Genomic DNA, 24,078 nt, shown 5'->3' on the forward strand with positions numbered 1-24,078 from the left:
GGTCCGTCATAATAACCACTCCTTTGATTACACCTTCAGGTAGCTTTCTCTTCTCTCACCTGATCGTTTTCTTTTGTTTTTAAGATTTTTTTTTTTGATGTGGACCATTTTTAACGTCTTTATTGAATTTGTTACAATATTGCTTCTGTTTTATGTTTTGGCTTTTTGGCCGCCAGGCATGTGGGATATTAGCTCCCCAACCAGGGATGAAACCCGCACCCCCTGCATTGGAAGGCAAAGTCTTAACCACAGAACTGCCAGGGAAGTCCCTCACCTCCTCGTTTTTTGCCTGGCAAAACCCCAAACCTGGTTAAACCCCACTCTCCACCTACTTTCCTCCTGCACCCAGGCCGCCATACAGTGCAGGGGAAAAGAAAGACACAATCATGCCCACCAGCTGTGCCTGAAATTCATGGTCTGAAGTGGACCCTTAAGGTTGCCTGCTAGCCTCTATTTCCCTACTTCTCTCTACCTTTTCCTCTCTCATTCTTACTTTTAGAGTTTGCTTTCTATTTCACTGAGAAAATAATAGCAGTCAGAGAAGATAGTTCCACATGCTCCCACCACATCTTCCTACCTGTCTGCATCTCTGCCCACATACTGGGCCTTCCGTTACTATGGATGTACTGTCTGTGAGCCTATCTAATGGCAGTCCTTCCATTTGGGCAGTAGTTGCCAATCCCCCTACTACTAACCTATGTCTCCCCCATTTCTCTCTCACTTTTATAGCACAAAGCCTCAAACGAGTTGTCTGTACTTGCCATCTCCAGTCTTCCTCCCATTCTGTCTTGAATCCTGTCCAATCAAGCTGATTCCTACACTGGCCAACCAAAACCTCTTGTCAAGATCATCGTGAGGGACTTCCCTGGCAGTCCAGTGCTTAAGACTTTGCCTTCCAATGCAGGGGTTGCAGGTTTGATCCCTGGTCGGGGAGCTAGGAACCCACATGCCTCGCGGCCAAAACAACCAAAACATAAAAAACAGAAGCAGTATTATAACAAGTTCAATAAAGACTTTTAAAATGGTCCACATCAAAAAAAAAAAATCTTACAAAAAACAAAGATCGTCATGAGCTCCACGGTGTTAAATCTAATAGCTCATTTTTAGGCCTCATTTTCTTTGTGTAAATGAGAAGACATATATACAACTGTAAAGTGCTTCAGAAATGTGAGACGTTACCATTATCATGTATCAATATACTTTTTTAAAGATAAATTTATTTATTTTTGGCTGCGTTGGGTCTTCGTTGCTGCACATGGGCTTTCTCTAGTTGCAGTGCGTGGGCTTCTCATTGCAGTGGCTTCTCTTGTTGCAGAGCACAAGCTGTAGGCACGCAGCCTTCAGTAGTTGTGGCATGTGGGCTCCGTAGTTGTGGCTCGCGGGCTCCAGAGCACAGGCTCAGTAGCTGTGGTGCACGGGCTTAGTTGCTCCGTGGCATGTGGGATCGTCCCGGACCAGGGCTCGAACCCGTGTCCCCTGCATTGGCAGGCAGATTCTTAACCACTGCGCCACCAGGGAAGTCCTCAATATACTTTTTAAATGGATGAATGTCCTCTGCTACAAAGATACTTCCGTTCTTCCCCTCTCTCCCCATACCCAGCCTGTTTATGAAATTTTTCAAGCCCGAGTGTGGAGATTGCTATGTGTCCCTGCTCTGGCAGCCAGCATCCAGAAGGGTCCAAGACAGCATCCTTTTTCATCCTCTTCCAAGACACCAACAAACTTCTGTATGTGATGAAAACAATGACCACTGTCTGGGGCTGCACAATCATAGAGTTTGTCAATGTCTCCATTGCCTAAGGTCAGAAGTGAGAATAACCACTGTCTCACCTGCTGAATTGTTGTAATAATGTGAAGTCGTATGTAGTATTTTACTTCCCCACTATAAACTGTATGAGGAGAAGGACTGAGGTGGAGTAGGGAGAAGAGGATAGGACAGGTCAGTGCACTCCAAGAAGAGAACAGAAGAGAAAGGCAGCCCTGTTACATACAAATGTGTCATCAGACAACCATTTGAAAGTGTGGGGAAAAATGTTATATGAGCTATTATAGGGCTCCAAGTTAATTTCAAAAGAAGCATTTGACAGAGTGAAGCTCATTTTCAACCACCCTTCTTTTTCTTGACTTCACCAGGTTTCACTTTCTTGCAGTCTAGAAAGATACCTCTCTGTATCTGAGCCCTCAGAGCTCCCGCTGATTCAGGGGCCAACTGGGAGAGCCCTCTGTGGTGGGATCAGGGATCTGGAATCCTCCCCTGTCCTTTATCCCAGGCACTACTGTTTTGTGAATTCAAATCATTAGGGTTCAAGAGAGCTCATAGCAATGACCACAGCCACACTAAACAGGTGTTATTAAAAGGAATTTAATAATCTTAATTAAAAACTCTTAACAGCGAATTCTGTCACAGGCCTTGGCAGCTGGAAGCAACTCCAGGGGCACTCCCCTCTGGGGTGTGGTCGAGCCACAGTCTCGAACACGGGGCTCACCACTGTTGCATGGCGTGGTGCTACCTGGAAGTTACTTCAATACAATATCAAAGATCCACAAGGATTTTTTTTAAAAAAAGTTTTAAATATATTAGACTCTCTTGATTGCCATTTTTACACAAAGCTGCTGATACAGTATACAGAGTTTTAACTTTCTTTTTCACATAAAATACATTTTTCTTAAATGTTCTCTGTACATCAGTGGCTTCTGGTCTGGTGAATTATTGCGGAGGGCTGTGGGTCTGCAGACTTTTCCGGGGTGCACAGAGCCAGGTCCCGCACTGTGGCACTTGCAATGCCCATGGGAAGCAGGCCCTCCGGCCAACTGGCTAACAAGAGACTGTCGAGGAAAGCTTCTAGCAGAGGCGGTCACTTCTGCGGAGTCACCCACTGACCACATGACTCTTTGCTCTTATGTGCCCTGGGGGAGGGGAGGCTGTCCCCAAGCCACAATAGCAAGAATTAAATACAGTCCTTCTGGGCATCCTGTAAGGAGTGCCCTTCTGGAAAGTGTCCCAGTATTCTGCTCTGGGAAAGCAAGTAGGAGGGAGAACTCAAGATCAAAAGATATCTGACACGAACAACCAAAATGGTCTCATGTTATTACAAGGCCAGCAAACTGGAGGGTAGGACAGGGGACACAGCTTTGTTAACTTTTCTAAGCCTATTGAAATTGATCAAACAGTACAGAGCAGTTTCACCAATGCTGCTTATTTGGTGGAGAATTACATCCTGAAGTCTTCAGAAGACCTGGGCTTAGGGTGCACTCAACTTCCTGGAGCTACTCTCAGGCCAGAAACTCACTCTCTGGTGATAGCCACCAATTTTCAGTTGTTTAGGGCATAAGGTGGGAGCAAGGGCCAGAGCTCACAGGGAGCCATGTGGCACATGCTTTAGAAGTAGCCTCCTTTAATCTGCTAGGAACTGCCACCAGACCTGGGTCTAAGCGGGAGCTGGGCATCTGGTCGACCTTGCCAGCTTTCTCCCTGCTCCTTGATCCACACCTGCCAGGAGTAGAGGCAGACTCATGAGGAAAGTTTTCGATATTAAAGGAGAAGCTCCTTTTCCTCCCAATATCCATTGGTGGGGCAGGACTAGGTAATAAATGAGCAAAAATGAGGAAAAGACAATGAGCTTAAGAACCTGAGATGCATTTGGCAACAAATTCCAGACTCCTTGTTCTTCTAGACACTGACTTCAAACTGGTATTACACAGTGGCTGAAAGATGCTGGCCTAAAGGCAGTTATTCTTGAAAGTTCCAGGTGGACTTGGGATGGTATCTGCCTGGAACCCAAGATCCAGCATCTCCATTTAGTGGCAAATCTTATCCAGGGGTGGCCATGTCAGCAGCTTCCCAGCTAAAGGAATTCATACACTAGGGATTCTAGTAGCAGAAAAGCAAAGGGGGGCTTCCCTGGTGGCGCAGTGGTTGAGAGTCCGCCTGCCGATGCAGGGGACACGGGTTCGTGCCCCGGTCCGGGAAGATCCCACATGCCGCGGAGCGGCTGGGCCCGTGAGCCATGGCCGCTGAGCCTGCGCGTCCGGAGCCTGTGCTCTGCAACGGGAGAGGCCACAGCAGTGAGAGGCCCGCCTACCGCAAAAAAAAAAAAAAAAAAAAAAAAAAAAAAGGAAAAAGAAAAAAGAAAAGCAAAGGGTTGCTGGACTAGGATGCAGCCTTTCTGTCTCAGGTGAATTGAATGGTTCATAAAGGATGAGAGCTGTAAAGAGCAGTCTCCTCACTGTCTCATTCCTCCTTTATTCCTGGAACCTAACATAGTGCCTGGTGAGTCACAGCTACTCAATAAACTACATGAGTGAATAAATGAATGACCTTGTCCCTCAACACCAAGGAGACCCACAGGGAGAGTCCTCCCAGGTACTTGAAGGGAATGGTTTATCCTCGACTGAAAACATGAGCTAAAGCCCAAGAGTCTGCAGTTGGCTCCTGTTAGGGGATCAGCTGGGATTCCCAGCCTTCTGGGTGGGAGAGAAATGGCCCAGGAGGCAGGAAGCAAAGGAGGAAGGAGGGAATAGCCAGAAGGGCTCAGAGAGGGCAATAAATACCTTCCGTCTCTGGCCCCTGAGCAAACAGATCTGAAAACGTACACAGCTCTCTCCCAGGAGCGTGTGTCTTCCCTCAGCACCTCCTAGCTTGCAGCTCAAGTCGGCTCAAGAGGAATTTCAGTGTCAGTCTGATCTGAACACTGTTTTGAAGCCTAAAAGGTATGTGTATTTTGAATCATCCCTGCCCTGCTCCAGCCATAGGATGGGATGATACAGAGTCAGCCCGAGACCCCAGGTATGTGGCAGGCGTCACACACAGCTGTCTGCAGTCGCCTGACCTGCCTTTCCACCCTGGACTGGATCTGTCCTGGAGCTGGGGTGGGAGTGGCCTGGTGCTATGACTCTCCCTGCATCCAGGAGCACTGTTCTCTGACCCAGCTGCCCTGCTCCTGGTAAAGCATCAGCAAGGCCCTTGGGATCCAGCTCTGCCTCTGGGCTATGGGAGCCATGGTGGCCACAGTGGAGGACCGGGACAAACAGCAGACCTCATTACTAGGACTGTGGCACAAGGGGGCTCCTCCAGCCCCAGCCTCTGGCCCAGGTGTCCCTCGGTGAGAATTTCTCATAAGCTCAGAAAGAAAAGTGTTAAAGGAAACCCAGATTTGTCCCCCAAATTCCAGAATCTGGACCTCAGGGGCCCCTTCAGAGCTCTAAAGAGGTAGTTTTAGACAAGTAAAGGGTGCACAGAGCAGGAAACAAACCTGCAGTTCGTTAGTTATACCAGAAGGTTTTGGCTGAGCCCGCGGACAGTGCTCAACTCATGGGCAACAATTTCAAAGGGGCTCATGAGAGAATGCAGTGGAGAGGTGGCAGGCAGCCTGTCCCTCATAGGCTTCCCTCCCCAGCATCAGAAAGATTGGGGCTATGAAATAGTAGAGCTGGGGCAAGACCCAACTACAGCCCCACCACCGCTCTCCTGAATGCAGTGCGGGGTGTTGGACCATGTGCACCTTGGATTTTCAGCCTTGGGCTGTTACCACTCTGACAGGAGCAGGATGGGAGCCCCCGGGCCAGGCAGGAACTCACGAGGGCCAACTGGCAAACCCGTCTCACCAAGCATTCCAGAAAAAGCAAAGCTGGGCTGGGAGTGCTGAGCATTCACTCTGGGAGAGGTAGGGGCCCCAGCAGCCCCCCACTGCTCACTCGGATGGCTTAGTCTGAGGAGGGCCGGCTGAGACAGGCTGGACTGAAATCAGCCGAATATTCACAAAGGTTGGCCAGGGCGCCGGGCTCTGTCATGGTTACCAGAGATGTCTGCAGAAATTAACAACATGAACTCGCCTCTCTCCCTGGAAAAGCGCTTCCAACTGAAGTTTCTCACTTAGCTTCATTTGTCCAACACCAGTCAGTAAAGCCTAGTGATCGTGATACTGTTCAGGAGAGAAAGCTAATTCAGTGGACCCCCTTCCCAAGCTGGAGCTTTGTAGCCTAAAAGAATTCTTTCATCAAATACACTTTTGGAAACACTACCTTTGTTCTCTCTCCCCTCCATTTTTTGATGCTTCCACCCAAGAGCAAAGTATGATTTGGATAATTGCAGGATTGAAATAGCCAGGTTTTCCACCTTGGCCCCTGGGCACTCACACAGCTGGCACTTGGCACAAACAAGGCTGTGGGAAGCAGGCCTATGCCTGTGTCATCCACCCCATGTGGGCGCATAGCTCCCTCTGGACACAGAGAGGACCTCCTGTTCCTGCCAGATGTGGATGACGATACCAAACCCTGGTAGGGCTCTGGGCAGGCTGACAGGTATCAGCTTATCAGGCCTCCTCCCCTGCTAAAGCCATGTTGGCAGTGGCGACAAAACTCTGAGTCTTAACTTCAGTCCTCTTGGGAAGAGCCCACAAATTCTCAGTCCCACCTGCTTCCCATGAGCCCTGCTGTGTCATCCCTATACATGTTGATTGTGTGTGCGTGCGTGTGTCTGTGTGTGTGTGTGTATTGATATGTCACATGTGAGTACTGGTCCAGAGAAGCCTTTACCAACAACAGAACTGGAATCCCAGCCCGCCCTCCCGAAATCTGACAGCAGGATGAGTCAGGAAGCCACTATGGGCCTTGTTTTTGATGGCAGACAATGCGGCAAGCAGCAGAACCACGGGAAGTGGTGATGCTATGGGCAGCTGGCTGAGAGGTGAGGTTAGCGTTCCTCTGGAAAGCAGAGCCCACCTCCCCGCAGCTGCCCTCTGAAGCCTCCCCAGCCAGGGCTGCTGGGCTGGCCTGGATTCCAGGGACCCTCTCCCCAAAGCATCCATCCCTCAGGGACTAGGAGATGCGGCAGCAGCCGTGGACCTTCTCCTCCATTTCCTCCATGGGGGCCTTGAACTTCAAGAGTGGGGGGTCTCCACTGGTGACCGTGTAATACACCGAGGTCCCATTGCTGCTGTACGGGGAAGTTCTGCCTCCGATCAAGGGGGCCTTGCCTTCGCTGCTGCCCTCACCCGTCCTGGCCATGCCGCTACCCAGGTGGGTGCTCAGGAAGGGGTGGCTGAGCAGCTTGGCTGCAGCCCGCTGCCGCTTCAGCTCCAGAAGCGTCTGGGGGCTCTGTTCCTTGTAGCCGCTCCAGGGCGGGGTGGCATCGGCCATGCCAGGGTTGCCATAGGCCATGTTGTAGTCCGGCACCTCATGCACTTTCCAGACGTCCCCGTTGGACAGCGCATACTGGTAGGTGCTGACCGGAGCCCGGAGGCCGTTCTCAACAGGCACGTCCATTTCACTTCGCGGGATCTTGGTAGGAAACTCGGAGAGCAGCACGGGCTTCTCCAGCCTGGGGTTCTTGAGGGTGAGAAGGACAAAGTTACCAGCTGGCTGGAGGATCTGAACCCATACCCCACTTGTGCCTCTGCTGAAAGCATGATTGGGCCCGTCCTCACCCGTTTTCCCTACCTGGGTAATAAGACTTCTATTTTCCTTTGGGGAACTCACCTGTCTATGGGTTTTGGTAGAGATGACCAATTCGCATCTTTGCTCCCGGCGAAAGACCATGACCCCAGGCCTGGCCAATCAATAAACTCCCTACAGGAATTGGTTCAGGGGTGGGTTCCTGACTGAAATTGGTTGAGTGAAACTCAACCCTGGGACTTGTGCTAGAAAAGTTGGGAAAGAGCAGATCCATTTCTGTAGGAACTGTGCTGGTAAGAATGATGTACTGGGAAGATACCGTTTCAAAGGGTCTACTTGGCTGTGAAGCTGGCACTAAGGAAAACTGAGAGAGAGACAGAGACTGAGAGAGAGAGACGGCAGCCTGATGATATGTTTTGAGCCCCTGGATCCACTTGGCCCCAGACTTTCCAGTTACATAAGCCAATGCATCTCTTTTTTGTATAAGTCGATTTTAGTTGGGTTTTTGGTCACTTGTAATCCTTCCTCTTATCCCCGGTATATCTCCACTACAAATGGAAGAGGCTCTTACCCAGAGATCTTTTATACCTAGAAATCCCTGGGTAGTAAGAGTTTTAAAAGTAGCTGCAGCCTAGAAACTATGACTAAAAGGTAGATCCATCTGACAGTGACAAAAATATAAAGCATAGCAAAAATCACAAAGTCAAAAGACACATGAAAAACTAGAAATATATTTACGACCTATAAGACAGAAAAGGGACTAATTTCCAAATGTATAAAGAGCTCTTAGAAGTCCATTTGAAAAAGCCCAACTACCCGACAGAAAAAACAGGCAAAGGACGTTAATATGCAGATCACAGCAAAATGTAGATCTATATAGCATATAAATATAGGAAAAATATTCAATCTCACAAATAGTTAATGACATAAAAATTTAAACAACAAAATATTTTAACCCATCACATTGACAAATTTTTTAAAAATATTCACTTATTTATTATTTGTTTTTGGCTGTGTCGGGTCTTGGTTGCGGTACGCGGGCTCAGTAGTTGTGGCACGCGGGCTTAGTTGCCCGGATCCTGACCAGGGATCGAACCTCTGTCCCCTGCATTGGAAGGTGGATTCTTAACCACTGGACCATCATGGAAGTCCCAACAAATTTGTTTTTTTTTTTTTGGTTGGCGGGGAAGCGTACTGAGTGGCTTGTGGAATCTCAGTTCCCTGACCAGAGATCCAACCCGGGCCTTCAGCAGTGAAAGCACAGAGTCCTAACCACTGGACTGCCAGAGAATTCCCGACAAATATTTTTAAAGTTTGCTATTATTCAGTGCTTGCAAGGGTGTGGGAGGTAGACAAGAGTGTCAACTGCCACAACTTCTTTGGAGGACAATGTCACACCATCCACCAAAAAAAAAAAAATTTTATTTTTAAGAAAAATATATACTTTGCGCAAGCATGCCCATCTCTAGGACTTTGTTTCACAGATAGATTCCCTCAGGGGAGCATGAAAATCATCATTAGGCAGGTGGGAAATTATGGCAAGTACTTGTATTAGACTGTTCTGGAACTGGTAGGAAAAAATGAAGGAAAGTCTCTTATGTGCTGACTTGTGATTCCAAGAATCTGATTTCTTGGAAAGATCTCCAAGAGATATATAATTAGATTAAAATATGGTAAGGAGAGGGATGCTTCCCATAGAAAATTTCCATTTATGTGTGTGTTTCTTCAGTGGCTTCTTCTGAACTATGCAGGCAAACTGATGACATATGGGATGGGAGATGCGGATCCTTGATGGTCTAAATCAGTGCTTCTCATACTTTCATGTGCATATGAGTCACCTGGGGCTCTTGTTAAAATGTATATTCTGATTCCCTAGGTCTGGGTTGGGACCCGAATTTCTGCATTTCTAACAAGTTCCTGCGAATAATTTGAGTAGCAGGGATGGAAGACACTCGTTCTCAGCGTTGAGTGCATATTGAAATCATCTGGGAGACTTTAAACACTTATACAATGCCAATGTGAAAAGCAACATACTGTGTGATTCAATCAACATACTGTATGATTTTGGAAAAGGCAAAACTTTGGAGACGGTAAAAAGATCAGTGATTGCCTGGGGTTGGGAAGGGATGAATAGGGAGCATCAGGGATTTTTTTTTTTTTGCGGTACGCGGGCCTCTCACTGTTGTGGCCTCTCCCGTTGCGGAGCACAGGCTCCGGACGTGCAGGCCTAGCGGCCATGGCTCACGGGCTTAGTTGCTCCGCGGCACGTGGGATCTTCCCAGACCAGGGCACGAACCCGTGTCTCCTGCATCGGCAGGCGGATTCTCAACCACTGCGCCACCAGGGAAGCCCAGCATCAGGGATTTTTAAGGCAATGAAAATATTCTGTATGACACTTTAATAATGGACACATGACATTATATATTTGTTAAAATCCATAGAACGTACAACCAGAAAAGTGAACCCTAATGGAAACTATGGACTTTAGTTAATATAATGTATCAATACTGGCTCATCAATGATAACATGTATACTACACTAAAGCAAGAGGTTAATAATAGTGGAAACAGGGGAGCATGATAACGAGGGTACATTGGAACTGTCTGTACTTCCCACTTATTTTTCTTTTTCTTTTTTCTTTTTTTTGGCTGTATTGCAGCGTGTGGCATCTTAGTTACCCGACGAGGGATCAAACCCATACCCCTGCAGTGGAAGTGTGGAGTCTTAATCATTGGACCACCAGGGAAGTCCCCCCACTTATTTTTCTGTAAACCTAAAACTACTCCAAAAGTAAATAAATACATAAAGTCTATTCATTAAATAGATAAATAGGGACTTCCCTGGTGGCACAGTGGTTAAGAATCCGCCTGCCAATGCAGGGGACAAGCGTTCAATCTCTGGTCCAGGAAGATCCACATGCCACAGAGCAACTAAGCCCGTGCACCACAACTACTGAGCGTGCGCTCTAGAGCCCGTGAGCCACAACTACTGATCCCAAGTGCCACAACTACTGAAGCCCACGTGCCCGTGCTCCACAACAAGTGAAGCCACCGCAATGAGAAGCCCGCGCACTGCAGCCAAGAGTAGCCCGTGTTCGCCGCAACTAGAGAAAGCCCGCGCGCAACGATGAAGACCCAATGCAGCCAAAGATTAATAAATTAATTAATTAATACAATGCCTGAGTCCCAAGCCTGGAGATTCTGATTTAATCAGTTGGGACTGCAGCCTGGACATCAGGTTTTTTAAAAACAAAAACAAAACACCACCCCAAGGTGATTTTCTTGTACAGTTAAGATTGTGAACCACTGGTTGAAGAGCCGGGGTTGTCTTATTACTGCTGTGCCTGCTATCAGTGAATCAGCTCTGCCAAAACTATGTACCCAAGCCAGCCCTGGGGTCTAACAGTGCAGAGCCTTGGCAGAAACCTGACTTGGGAGTCAGGCTGAGCAAATACTCCCTTAGATCAGTGGTTCTCAAATTCGTGCATGCATCATAACCCTCTGGAGGGCTGGTTAAAACACAGAGTGCTGGGCCCCAGCCCCAGGGATTATGATTTGGTGCATCTGGGGTGGGGCCTGAGAATCTGCATTTCTAACAAGTTCCCAGGTGACACTGACACTGCTGGTCCAGGGACCACACTTTGAGAATCCCTACCTTATAGACTATCATGTCCTTGACGGCACCTAAGGCCTTGAAAGGTAGTAGGAACAAAAAAGGAAGGAGCTTTGAGCTTTGCAGCTGTATCCCGTGATCTCCTTGTTCCTTCTGGGGCTGGGACAGGGACCCTGGACTCTGACAGGTTCCTTGGGACAGGACTTCTGAGCATCTGGGAGAGGACTGCCTGCTTCTGGCTATGCCATCTCTGTACCCTGTCTTCTCCTCTCTGGTCTGAAACTCCAGCCCCTGAGGCCAAGTGGCCCATCTGATTGCCTTCACTCAACTCCAAACAAACTGGAGGCTTGATGAGGAATCTCCAGAAATTAACAACAACAACAAACTCAGGCCTAACTCAGGCTGGTCTCCAGCATCCATGTCCCCCCGCCCTATTCCCTACAGGGCTAATGGTTTATGAAACTCTCCTTCAATGAGCACTTCTGAGAGAATCCGGGGGCCTGTGAGATCTGAATAAACACACGGAAAGGAGCAGGCGTGGAGGAGGAGGGGCGGTTGCTTCCCTGAGAGTTTCTTTCAGAATCTCAGTCTCTCCTATGAATCAATAAGGAAAAGATAAACAACCCAATAAAAAAGGGCTAAAGAATAGATGAAGCACAAAGAGATAATCAGTTGGCCAATAAGCACAAGAAAAGGTTCCACATCATCCACCATCAGGGAGAAACAAATTAAAAATTTGAGCTACACAGCAACCCCAGCAGGATGGCTCACAGGAAAAGAACTAACTATACCAACAGCTGGCAAGAAAGGTGCATTCACTGCTGAAGGGAGAGCAGACAGGTACAAGTGCTTTGGAAAACTGCTTGGCAGGATCTTTGAAAGGTACCTATCGCCTACCCTGTGACTCACACCGCATTCCTTGGTAAATACCCTACAGAAATCAGTGCTTGTGTCCACCAAAAGACACATACAAGGATGTTTGGAGCAGCTTTATTCAAAATAGCCCAAGCTGGAAACAACCCAAATGTCCACCAACGGACGAATGGACACATAACTTGTAGAATATGTAAATAATAGAATTTACGGAGCAATGAAAAAGAATGAACTGCTGTTGAATGCCACCACGTGGAGGTATCTCGGAGATACAAAGAAACAAAACACAAAGGACCATAGACTGCCTGGGGCCATTCATATGCAGATGAAGGTGCAAAACCAATCTTTAGTGCTCCAAGTTAAATAGTGGCTACCTTTGGGGTGGGAGAAGTCCTTGGAAAAGGGAACAGGGGAGCCTTCTGGGATGACAAAAATGCTCTATACTTTCATCGGAAGGTATGTGTTTGTAAGTTTATTGAAAAATTCATTTAAGATTTGTGTACCTTACACAAGTTACACACCAATCACAAAGAACAAATAATTAAAGCATAGCTGGGAGGCATTTGAACTGTGATTCGATTTTCATCTACAACTCTTTTCTCTCCCAACCCCCAACCAAGCTTAGGGAAGAAGGAAGACAAAAGCTCCACGTGTGCCGGCTCCCTCCCAGCCAGTGCTTTGATGGGGATTCTCTTGAGTAGGTGCCTTCTCTCCAGCTGGCAAGACAAGCCCTCATGTGACCTCCCTGTTCATGCAGGGAAGCAGCGCCCCACTGAGACATTTTGCATCCCTCCAAAGCAACGCTAGCTAGAAATGTTTTCAGCTGCTCATCGTGTAATGGAAGAGCCACAAAGGCAGACCCCTACTGTAATGGTCAGCCTCTTCGTTCTTGTCCCCAGCAATTCTGCTCTGGTCTCAAACCTACTCAATCCTCTCAGCAAGGATGCAGCCATGCGTGGACCTGAGTGTATCGGTACTGAGTCGAATAGTGTCCCCCCAAAACTCATACCCACCCCACATCTCTGAGTGTAACCTTATTTGGAAGTAGGGTCTTTGCAGGTGTAATCAGTTCGATTAAGATGAGGTCACATTGGATGAGACCTAGAGGGGTGGGATAGGGAGGGTGGGAGGGAGACTCAAGAGGGAGGGGATATGGGGATATATGTATACGTACAGTGGATTCACTTTGTTATACAGCAGAAGCTAACACAACATTGTAAAGCAATTTTACTCCAATAAAGATGTTAGGGAAAAAAAAAAGAAAGATGAGGTCATGTTGGATGAGGGTGGGCCCTAATCCAATGACTGGTATATTTCTAAGAGAAAACAAGAGATACACACACATATACAAGGAAGGCCATGTGAAGACAGAGGCAGTGACTGGAGGCCTGCTAGCAAAAAGCCAAGGAATGCCTGAGCCGTCAAAAGCTAGGAGAGAGGCATGGAACAGATTTCCCTTCTGAGACACCAGATGGAGCCAGCCCTGTTGACACCTTGAGTTTTAGACTTCTGGCCTCCAGAACTGGGAGAGAATACATTTCTGTTGCTTCAAGCCACCAAGTTTGCAGTAGTTCATTACAGCAGCTCTCAGAAACTAATACAGCATCCTCTTAGGAAAGCGGTTTAATGCCCAGGCCACTGGCTCCTCCCAGAGCCGGCTTCTTAGATGACCTGCCAGCCCCTTACTATTTTTCAATAATTTTCTTCCCACCTGATGTCTCAACACAATTCTCAACATCTTGTTATATTTCCCCCGAAGGATTTGTAGTGCCCTCTCTCCCAGGGTGGCTGCCCTACTAAATCTTTCTTCCGCGAAGCCCAGAACTTAATCTCTCTTCTGCTGGAGCCCAAAGGCACACGGTGATCACTCACTCCCTGGCAATTATGAGTCCCTACTGTGTGCAAGTCTCCCAGGTCCGACATGAACACACCCTCTGCTTGCCCCAATAACCACGGTACCCACATCAGACAGGATCCAGCTGGCTTAAGGGCACTGGCCAGCTGACCTCCCTCTGAAGGCTCTGAGATGAAGAAGCAACACCAGGCTGGGGTCCCGTCCCCCTCCCACGGCAGTGACTAACACGGGGGCCAGGGCAGGAGGCAGGCACTCACCGGGTCCTTATTCTCTTGGTCTGTCCTGGTCTCCCTGATGTCCCCATTGTAGGTGGAGGTCCGCCGATCCTCGGCTGCACTCCTCTGCTGCCATAGTATGGCCTCTCCCTCATACTCCTTCCTGTACAGGTTGGTTCTGTCCGACAGGCTGGCTCGACGTACCACCTTCCTAAGGGGAGTGGGTGGGGGGGGAGGGGATGCTGAGAGGCTGCATCCAGGCGCCATGGGTGGGAGCATCCTCGGGCGCCCCGGCTGCCCTGCCCCTGACTCACCCGCGGCTGCCCGCACTGGACGTCCTCCTGCTCAAGGATGACTTGTGCCTCAACTGCGACTTCATGATCACGTCGTGCTTGTGCTTTAGCTCCAACAGCAGTACCTTGAACTCTTCCTCTTCACACAGGTCTGAAGGGGCAAAGGAGCCCATGGTGGGGGATAGTGCAGGGGGCTGTGGCCCCTGAGGACCCTCCAGACCAGAGGAGTTGCCACGCCAACCCACTGAAAACTCCCAGCATCTTTTGGGATATGGGAGGAGGGGAGAAAACAGTGCCAGCCTTATTTCCTGGGCGACGACTTGATCCGTAGAGGAGTGTAAGAAGAGGAAACCCACGTCCCATGTACAGTCCCAATTCCCAGGTATGAATGAATGATTCAGACGCCTTTGAAAGCTTCCAAGAGGAGTCATTAATTCCCCACAAAAAGTATCACAAACAGGTACCCCATGTAGCCCAAGGAAGAACTTATGAAAAGATGCTGAAATCATACATCCCTACCCACTCAATCCACCTCATCCTTTAATTCAGCCATCTACCTATTTGCTGAAACAGTCATCCATCCACAGACTCATCCTCTACCCACCCATCCTCTTATTCATTCATACATACATTCATCCACTTACCCATCCATCTATCTACCACCCATTAATTTATTCATTCATCCAACTATCCATCCACACACCAACCCACCATCTATCCAACCATATATTTAACCGTTTATCCTCTATTCATCAAAAAATGGATGAATGCTTATGTATGTACCAAGTGTTGTCCTGAACTTACCTATTGGCATCTCATCCATGGATGTCCTAGCACTGAGACTGGCCCCATGGGACACCAATAGCTCTGCCATCTGCATCTGAAACACAGGAAGAAGCCGAGGTTCCCCCCTGCCCAGGGCTTAGAAAGCCTAGGAGGTAGAGCGAGTGTTCAAAGCTTCTTAGGATGTGATACAAAGAATAGTGGGGCAAAGTTGACTACCAGGGAAGGCTCTGCCCCCTAAAGCCAGGAATCCCGGCAAATGCAATTGGCTTGACACCTCTTCCAGCATGTCTGGGCCATACCAAGGGACAGAAGAAGGAGTCAGCTATAACTCCAGAGCTGTCAGGTGTTTAAAGAGGAATGGTGAAAGCCACAGAGATTTCTTTCTGGGAAACAAATGGGGAAACTATTCAAGGCGGAAATGTGGGGAATTTTCCAGCAAATTGGATTGTCGTCGTTAGGACACAACTCGTCAATCATTTTTGCAAACTCCCTAGGTCTTTTCATATCCCACATACTAGCCGTAGCCAACACCCTAAGTGGGTCTTGTGTTCTTTTGAACCAACTTCCAGCCCAAAGGACAGCAGGTTGACCCTGTGCTGGCCTCCTTCACAGCCCTGTGGGTGACAACTACCTGTCCCCAGAAGGCAGCCGCGTGCAGGGGTTCCCAGCCATCCCAGTCCTTCACATCCACGCGCACCCCATGGTCCAGGAGGAGCTCGGCTGCCCGCAGGTATCCGTTGGCTCCAGCTATGTGCAGCTGAAGGAGAGGAAAGACGTGAGCATTTCCCATGGGGCTGGTCCCTCATTTGGAGGCAGGAGAGCCTGTTCCCTGTCCCAAGTCCCAGATCATACTTGGGGCCAGCAGAATGGAATAGAATGAGGTGGAGATACCAGCCACATTACAGAGCATTAGTGAGTCTGCAACATGGAACTAGAAGGTAAGGCAGACAGGCGAGCCTTTCTCCCCAGTCTTCAAGCCCTATAGTTAAGGCAACAGCATTTACTGAGTCCTTACTCTGCATTGAGCCCTGTAGAGGGGTCTCAGAGGTCCAACAGGGTGGCTTTAAAGTGTGTCTACAAATTCTTTGACACATCTTTCTTTAAAAGATGAAGCTTAGGGAATTCCCTGTGGTCCAGTGGTTAGGACTCCACACTTTCACTACCAAGGGCCTGGGTTCGATCCCTGGTCAGGGAACTAAGATCCCACAAGCCACACAGTGCAGCCAAAAATAAAATTTTAAAAATTGAAAAAAAAAAAGATGAAGCTTAATGCCTCCCTCCTTGAATGTGGGCCAGAACAAGTGACTCACTTCTAACAAATGGGATGTGGTGAAGTGGTGGTGTGTGATTTCTGAGGTCATAAAAGTCATTGCTGTTTCCACCTTAGGCTCTCTTGCATCAGTCACTCTAGAGGGAGGCAGCCATCATGTTGTGAGGACCCTTAAGCAGCCCTAAGGAGAGAGCCTAAGAGATGAGAAACTGAGGCTTCCTGCTGACAGCCAGTGCTAACTTGCAGCCGTGTGAGTACACCACTTTGGAAGTGAGTCCTCCAGCCCCGGTCAAGCCTTCAGATGACTGCAGCCCTGGCTGACATCTTGACTGTAACCTCATGAGAGACTCCATGCCAGAGCCACCCAGCTAAGCTGCTCCCAATTCCCTGACCTACAGAAACGATGTGAGATAATAAACATTTATTGTTGTTTTGAGATGCTACATGTTGTGTTAGTATGTTATGCAGCAATAGATACCCAATACATCCAATAAGGGAAAGCTCATGTTGAGGCCCCATCTCCCCTCCACGGCACCATTTAAGGCCTCTGGTGATGCATGCCACCTTGCAGACCTCAGCTGTCCACTTGCCCAATCTCCCAGAAAATACATAGAGTAGTTAGCACATGACAAACCCTCAGTAAGTGATGAACATCCTTAGAGAGCCATAAGTGATGAAAGATGCACTGTGGGAATGGATGGAGGAGCGAGAAGGAGACGAGGCAAAGAGAAACCAAATGCCCAGCCAAGGTGGGAGACAGGTGAGAGCCCAAGGAGGCCAGCAGAAGCCAGGCTGGGAGGAAATCAGAGGGCTCTTGGGGTGGCCAAAGTCTGGGGCAACAGGGCCCCAGCCAGTGGGATGGGGAAAGCATGGCCTTCAAACAGAGCCCTGATGGCCAGATGCTGCATCATCCTGGGGTCAGGTGGCTGTAAGGTTCTGGCAAATGGAGGTTTTCCTTTATATTTTAATTTGTAGAAAAAACTCAGGGTGTGATCTGGTACAGGCACATGTGAAAGTTGGTATCATTATCTGATTTATAAATATCTGCTGCTTGTCAGTGGTTGAGAATGACACACAGCTGGACAGCCAGACTTTACAAGCTGTGGGGTCACATACATGGCTGGGAATAAACAGGTATGACTGGGAGAGCAATATTGGTGGTTTTTTGTTTTATTAAAGTACAGTTGATTTACAATGCTTCAGGGGTACAGCAAAGTCATTCAATTATACATACATACATATATATATATATTCTTTTTCAGATTCTTCTCCATTATAGGTTATTACAAGATATTGAATATAGTTCCCTGTGCTATACAGTAGATCCTTGTTGTTTATCTATTTTACATACAGTAGAGTGATAATGTTAATAATAATAATGTGTTAATCATTAGCATCTATTGAGCATTTACAGACTCTGTGCTGAGCCTCTCCATGCAGAATCTCATTTAGTCCTCCCAACAATGCTTAAGGAAGGTACTATTCATCTCCCCACTTTACTGGGAAGACCTGAGGCCTAGTATGTGCCCGGCCCATGTGGGTGAGCCACTATGAGGCTAGCCCAAGCGGAGCAGACCCCTGTGTCTAGAGGGCTGAGCCACAGACCCAGAGGAGCTCCAGCTACGGTGGGCAACTCCCTGATACAGCCTGACCATGATTTCATACAGCGTTCATGCAGCAGTGTTCAGTCCAACTACCTGACTCTATCCTTGAGTTCTGGGCTGAGCAGGTGATCTGAGCAGGGACCTTGTTCATAGAAAAGGGCATGAGGTACATAAACCTAAAAATAGAACTACCATATGATACAGCATTCCACTGCTGGGTATATATCCAAAGAAAATGAAAACGCTAATTTGAAAAGATACATGCGCCCCAGTGTTCATAGCAGCATTATTTACAATTGCCAAGATATGGAAGCAAACTAAGTGTCCATCAAAGATGAATGAATAAAGAAGGTGTGGTATATATATAGACAATGGAATGTTACTCAGCCATAAAAAAGAATGAAATTCTGCCATTTGCAGCAACGTGGATGGACCTAGAGGGTATTATGCTTCAGTGACATAAGTCAGACAGAGAAAGACAAATATATTATCACTTATATGTGGAATCTAAAAACTAAACAAATGAATGTATATAACAAAACAGAAACAGACTCACCAATATAGAGAGGGATGGGGGAGGGGCAAGATGGGGTAGAGGACTGAGAGATACAAACTATTACGTATAAAATAAATAAGCAACAAAGATATATTGTCCAATACAGGGAATATTGGCTATTGTTTTGTCAGAACTTTCAATGGAGTATAATCTATAAAAATATTGAAACACTATGTTATACACCCAAAACTAATATAATATTGTAAATCAACTATAAAATAAATAAATTTTAAATGTAAAAAACTTTAATTAAAAAAAAAAAAAAGAAGAAAAGGGCATGAGGCAGAGGGTAGGGCTCAGGAACAGGTAGGAGCAGCCCAGTTGTCACACCTGGGCCACCAGGTCAGGCCTGAGGGATGGTGAAGGAACTTGGTACTGCTGAGCTCTACCTGGTGAGCTGAAGATTCTGGAACCCCTGAGTGCTCATGATCCCACAGACCACAAGCCTAGGGCAGTGCCCAGCCATGGCCAAGGTTGGGAGTGGTGGGGTGGGCTTCCAAGGCCATGCTCCAATTTTCAGTTTAGAGGCTGCAGAAGCAGACCTTCCACAATACTGAGCTGTATCATATGCTATGAGAGCCTATGAAGAAAGATCAGGAAGGTTTCCCAAGTCACTGACACTTGAGCTGAAAGGGTGAGCGGAGCTAACGAGGCAGATTAGAGAGAGAGAGAAGGTTCCATTGTTCTCCATCTCCAGGGTCTAGTACCGCATGCGTCATAGAGGACGTCGATGGGTGGGCAAACCGATGGATGGATGGGTGAACCAGTGATGAATGGGTACCTGGGGGTGTCTGGGCTCTGAAGCCAGGGAACCCAGAGGAGAGGCTGCTGCAGCAACATCAGGGACAGCCAGCGAGGCAAAGCACTGGGGTGGGAGAGGGGACACTAAGGCAGGGGAAGGAACAGTGCAAAGCAAGGTGGCCTGGGCAAGCAGATGAACAGAGCGCCAGTCCTTAAGCAGGAGACATCACAGGAGGAGGCGGAAATAATGAACTCAGGATGGACCCTGGAGCTTGAGGTAAAGGAGAAACTTAGAGACAGAAGAGGCGAATGGCAGAGCCAAGCCTCCCACCCAGGGCTCCCGACTCCCAGCCCCAGCTTCTCAAAGCGGCTGAGCCCCGCTCTGCTAACTTCTCACATTCCAGGGGCATCCTTGGCCCCAAGAGGTGGGGGAGGTCCAAAGCCATGGACAGGCCCCAACTGTATAGGCTTGGCCTCCACCGGCACTGGCCCAGTTCAGTTCTAGCTGGTCTGGGTTCTGGTCCTGACCCCCCCTCCCCGCCCAATCCAGCCTGGCCCCTCTCCTCACCAGTGTGGCACCCTGAGCATCTATCCAGTCAAGGTCCTGGCCGGCTGCAATCATACAGTGAATGTCGGAAATCATCTGCTGCTCAGGAGCTGCCCGCTTCTCATTGATTTTCTCTTGGGTGATGCCTGCAGTGAGGAAGGGGGCATTGAGTCAGCATTCCCAGGCAGAGAACCCAAGGGGGAGGGGAGGGGGCGAAGGTTGGGGAGGCATGGCTCCTGTCCCCCAGGGTCCGCCAGTCAAGGGGGTAGATAGATATGCTCAGAGATCATTTCTCCCAGTGGATACAAACACCACGTGTTGGGCCACAAACAAGGTCCTTTCCTGCCTGGCACCCAGTCAGCGTTGTAGTAATATTGATTACTGTTACACACACAGTTCTTCCACCCCTACCATCCACCTACCTTCCTCCAACTGCTCAAATACCTGGCTCCATCTCATCCTTTAGGTCCAGCCTGGACCACCTCCTCAGCTGGCCTCCCCTGACCCCTCTATCTGACCAGGTCTCTGTTAATTTCTTCTATTTCGTCTACAGCTGTGTTTGCAGCACCAAGCACGCTGCTCAATGAATCTTTATTACGGCAATGACTGAATTACTGAACCTACAACTTTTGAATGGAGATCTGAATAAATTGAGGTTGAGGGACACAGAAACACATTTTTCAAGCCTGAATCTCTAGCTAAAAATTTAAGTGTTACTAGCAGCTGCTAATGGTATTTAAGGAGAGAGTGATTTGCTCTGAAAAAAAGGTCCATGAGATCAAGCATCCTTGGATTAGAATTTAGGGGAGGTCTATAAACTTGAAATAGAAAAAGGATCACCTGTTTATTTTCATTAACCTTTAAATGAAATGTAGCATTTCCTTCCATTAGAACGTACGCCAAATTCACAGTAGAATTGGCAGTGCCTCTGACTGTCACCAACAGAAACTGTAGGTATTTTCATATCATGTTATCTTATTGTTTCACGAATCAATAACGTTTCTATTTCACACATTTAAAAATATTTGGGGAGCTCTACTTTAATATAAGTGGTTTCCTTTATAATCCTATGGCTTTGATAACTGCATTTAAAAATATTATTCTGAGAAGGGTCCATAGATTCACCAGATTGGCACAAAAATTGTTAGGAAGTTCTGCAGGTGAACAAGGAAAGTGCCAGGGCCAGGGAACGGGCAGGCCAAAAGGGCAGTTCCCACAGCCATCTGGGAAGAAACACAAGCATAGAGCCCAGGCAGGACCTTGGACTGCAGTCCAGCGTCTGGATTTGAGATTTATTTCTAAAGAGGAGGTCCTTCAGGGGTATGCACTGGGGTGGCGGGTGTGGGCAGATCTCTCTGATTGCTGCATTCATTTCCTCTCTGAAGCTCATTTGTAAGCTGAGAACAGCCCACATCTTGTTTATCCAGGGTCCCTGGCAGCCCGCGCGGTGCCTGGCACAGAGCAGGCAGCTGCGAATGTTCTTGACTTTGTATTATTTTTCCCAAATGGGAATATATCTTTATTGTGAACGTTTATTGAACTGCAATAGTCACAGCTGACGAAGAGACCCGGCCAGCTGAGGCCACCCGTGTGTGGGGGGTGACACAGATGACAGCAACGCCCCCTTGTGCACAGCACGTTTTCCAGGGTGCTTCTGTGTCCGCATCTTGCCCATCACATGGGTAACCACCATCGTGGGGCCCCATCCCCGTTCCTGAGCACTGAGCTGGCAGTGCGCACGTTGTTAGGTAACTCGTTCACCTGCATTGATGTGAGAGAGCCGCAGCCCCGCGCTCAGCCCACCTCACCGCGGGCGGCCCCGCCCTTACCCTGGTACGCCATGCACGTCTCGATGACATCCAGGGTGGGCTCATCCTCGCAGAGGTCATAGGGCATGTTCCCATCGGAGTTGACAGCAAGCAAGTCGGCCCCACTGCAGAGAGAGGGCCAGGGTGAGGGCCAGCTGTGTGCACGGAGGGTTGGTCTGGCTGCCTCTACCATCCAGCCTCTCACTCCCAACCCACTATGCACCCCAACATCCACAACCCAACCACGGTGCAGCCCAGCAAGGATAGCATCTCCAGGATCTCAGGGGCCCCAGGTGGGAAGGGGCCAAAATCCCAGGAGAGCTGTGCCAGCAGACTTCCCCCAGTTGCCCTCTCTGTTGAACCAGCAGGCAGGCACTTGGGCACAGATGTCAAACAAGAAATTACAACATTAATGGCAGCAGCACTGCTTCCCAGGCATCTGCTCAGAGCCGGGCTTGATCTAAGCCCTTTACACTCATCATTTGATATAATCCTCTTAATAGTCTTCTTGGTTCAGTATTATTGGCCCCATCTCATGCAAGGGAAACAAAGACTCAGACAGGTTCAGTCACTTGTCTGAGGTCACACAGGCAGGACGTGGGAGGGTCAAGACTGAAACCTGGCCCTTTCATGCGCCAGCACTTTTCACTTCTCCTTGTTCTATTTCAGTCTTGGACCAAGTGCAGAAGTACCCCCAGCTATCCCCTACCTCCTCCTCTAAGTCCCTGCCCAAAAGGCTGACCAGGATAGGGACAGGACAGAGCCCCGGGGCCCCATGGCAGAATCTGCCTTTTGGCCACTGGTTCCTACGTGCATGGTTCTGGGATGCCCTGCGGCAGCATCACCCGGGCACCACTGAAATAAAATGCAGCTTCCTGGGCTCCACTCTGGACCTCCTGAAAGAGAGTCTCTCGGGGGTGGAGTGGGTGGGGTTGAGGATTACGTATTTTAAACCCATGATTCTGGTACACATCGGTGCTGGGGACCCACGGTACCAGGCTGGCACCACTCCCTTCTCCTCTCACACCATCCCAGATTGGACTGTGGCCACCTGATGCTCCTGTAGACTTAACCACACCCAGGTTCTCATCGGAGGTGTGGGCATGGGCCACCTGCCAGTCCTTTGGCCTAACAGCCCCCCACTGGGACCTCTCTGAGCTCCTGTGTGCCCTTGGGTAAACTAATCCACCTCTCTGAGCCAGGGCAGCATCTCTATCCCCCCAGTAGCCACCTGATGGGCCCTGGCTGCTCTGCTGAGACCTCTGACAAAGGTCACCTGCACTCGGCCACTATTCCTGAATCCCTGCACTCAGATGCTCTCCTGGGACCCCAACCCATGGGTCTCTCTCTGTCTTGGCTCTGGTACTGAAATCACCTATTTCCTGTGTGGTTCCTCAGGACTTTAGCATCCCTGAGTGCTCAGTGCCCAGTACAGGGCTTGGCCCCGCTTGAGTGCCCTCCAATCATTAGATGAATTCAATTAAATATGCTTGAAATTGAATGGTGCCTTTTCTGTGTGCATATAGAAACTAAGCAGACTAGAAGGAATTTCAGCATGGGAGAAGACTGTCAGAGCTCTATAGAGGGAAATGGCCTTATTCCTGGGAAAGGCGTTGTTACGTGGTGTCCCCCAAAGCACGTTCTGCCCCAGAGAAATGCAGGTGGACATGATTTGGGGGTGGGTGGGCAGAGCCAAGGAAGTATGCTTGCTTTTTTTTTTTTTTATAGCAAGAAAAACAAAAATGGCAACAACACATAAACATGGAGGAGATGAATTCAGACTCATGGGGATAGACAGAGAAAAAGAGATTGAAAAAAGAAAATGATACCCCGATACAAAGACAGACGAAGACACTACAAGAAAACTACAGACTGATATCCCTTATGAACACTGATGCAAAAGTCCTCAAGAAAATACTAGCAGGGACTTCCCAGGTGGCGTAGTGGTTAAAAATCTGCCTGCCAATGTAGGGGACACAGGTTCATTCCCTGGTCCAGGAAGATCCTACATGCCTCGGAGCAACTAAGCCCGCTAGCCACAACTACTGAGCCTGCGTGCCACAACTACTGAGCCCGTGTCCTGCAATTACTGAAGCCCGCGCACCTAGAGCCCATGCTCCACAACAAGAGAAGCCACCGCAATGAGAAGCCCGCGCACCGCAACGAAGAGTAGCCCCCGCTTGCCGCAACTAGAGAAAGCCTGTGCGCAGCAGTGAAGACCCGACACAGCCAAAAAAACACAAAAAACAAAACCCAGCAAACCAAATTCAGCAGCCTATTGGAAAGATTATTTACTGTGACCAAATGGGATGTATGCCTGTAACAAAAGGATGGTAAATTTTTTTTTAAAAATAAATTATTTTTTTGCGGTAGGCGGGCCTCTCACTGTTGTGGCCTCTCCCGTTGCGGAGCACGGGCTCCAGATGCGCAGGCTCAGTAATTGTGGCTCACAGGCCCAGTTGCTCTGCAGCATGTGGGATCTTCCCAGACCAGGGCTCGAACCCGTGTCCCCTGAATTGGCAGGCA

The 24,078-nt window shown here is 48.6% G+C and overlaps 1 protein-coding gene across 1 annotated transcript in view; it reads right to left on the minus strand.

Annotated features, from left to right (window-relative positions):
- Positions 1-2,346: 2,346 nt before the first annotated feature.
- The window catches only part of PPP1R16B (protein phosphatase 1 regulatory subunit 16B), a 100,690-nt gene continuing 78,958 nt past the window's right edge, over positions 2,347-24,078 (minus strand). Inside the window, exons 5-11 of the mRNA XM_059036618.2 lie at positions 21,574-21,677; positions 19,766-19,890; positions 15,658-15,783; positions 15,045-15,120; positions 14,262-14,391; positions 13,990-14,158; positions 2,347-7,326 (exon numbers count right to left, since the gene is read on the minus strand). Of these exons, the coding sequence (XP_058892601.1) occupies positions 6,817-7,326; positions 13,990-14,158; positions 14,262-14,391; positions 15,045-15,120; positions 15,658-15,783; positions 19,766-19,890; positions 21,574-21,677 (1,240 nt within the window). The 3' untranslated portion in view covers positions 2,347-6,816. The remainder of the gene's footprint in view (positions 7,327-13,989; positions 14,159-14,261; positions 14,392-15,044; positions 15,121-15,657; positions 15,784-19,765; positions 19,891-21,573; positions 21,678-24,078) is intronic.

Source organism: Kogia breviceps, chromosome 14 (assembly GCF_026419965.1).
Source record: "Kogia breviceps isolate mKogBre1 chromosome 14, mKogBre1 haplotype 1, whole genome shotgun sequence".
NCBI classification, from domain to species: domain Eukaryota; kingdom Metazoa; phylum Chordata; class Mammalia; order Artiodactyla; family Physeteridae; genus Kogia; species Kogia breviceps.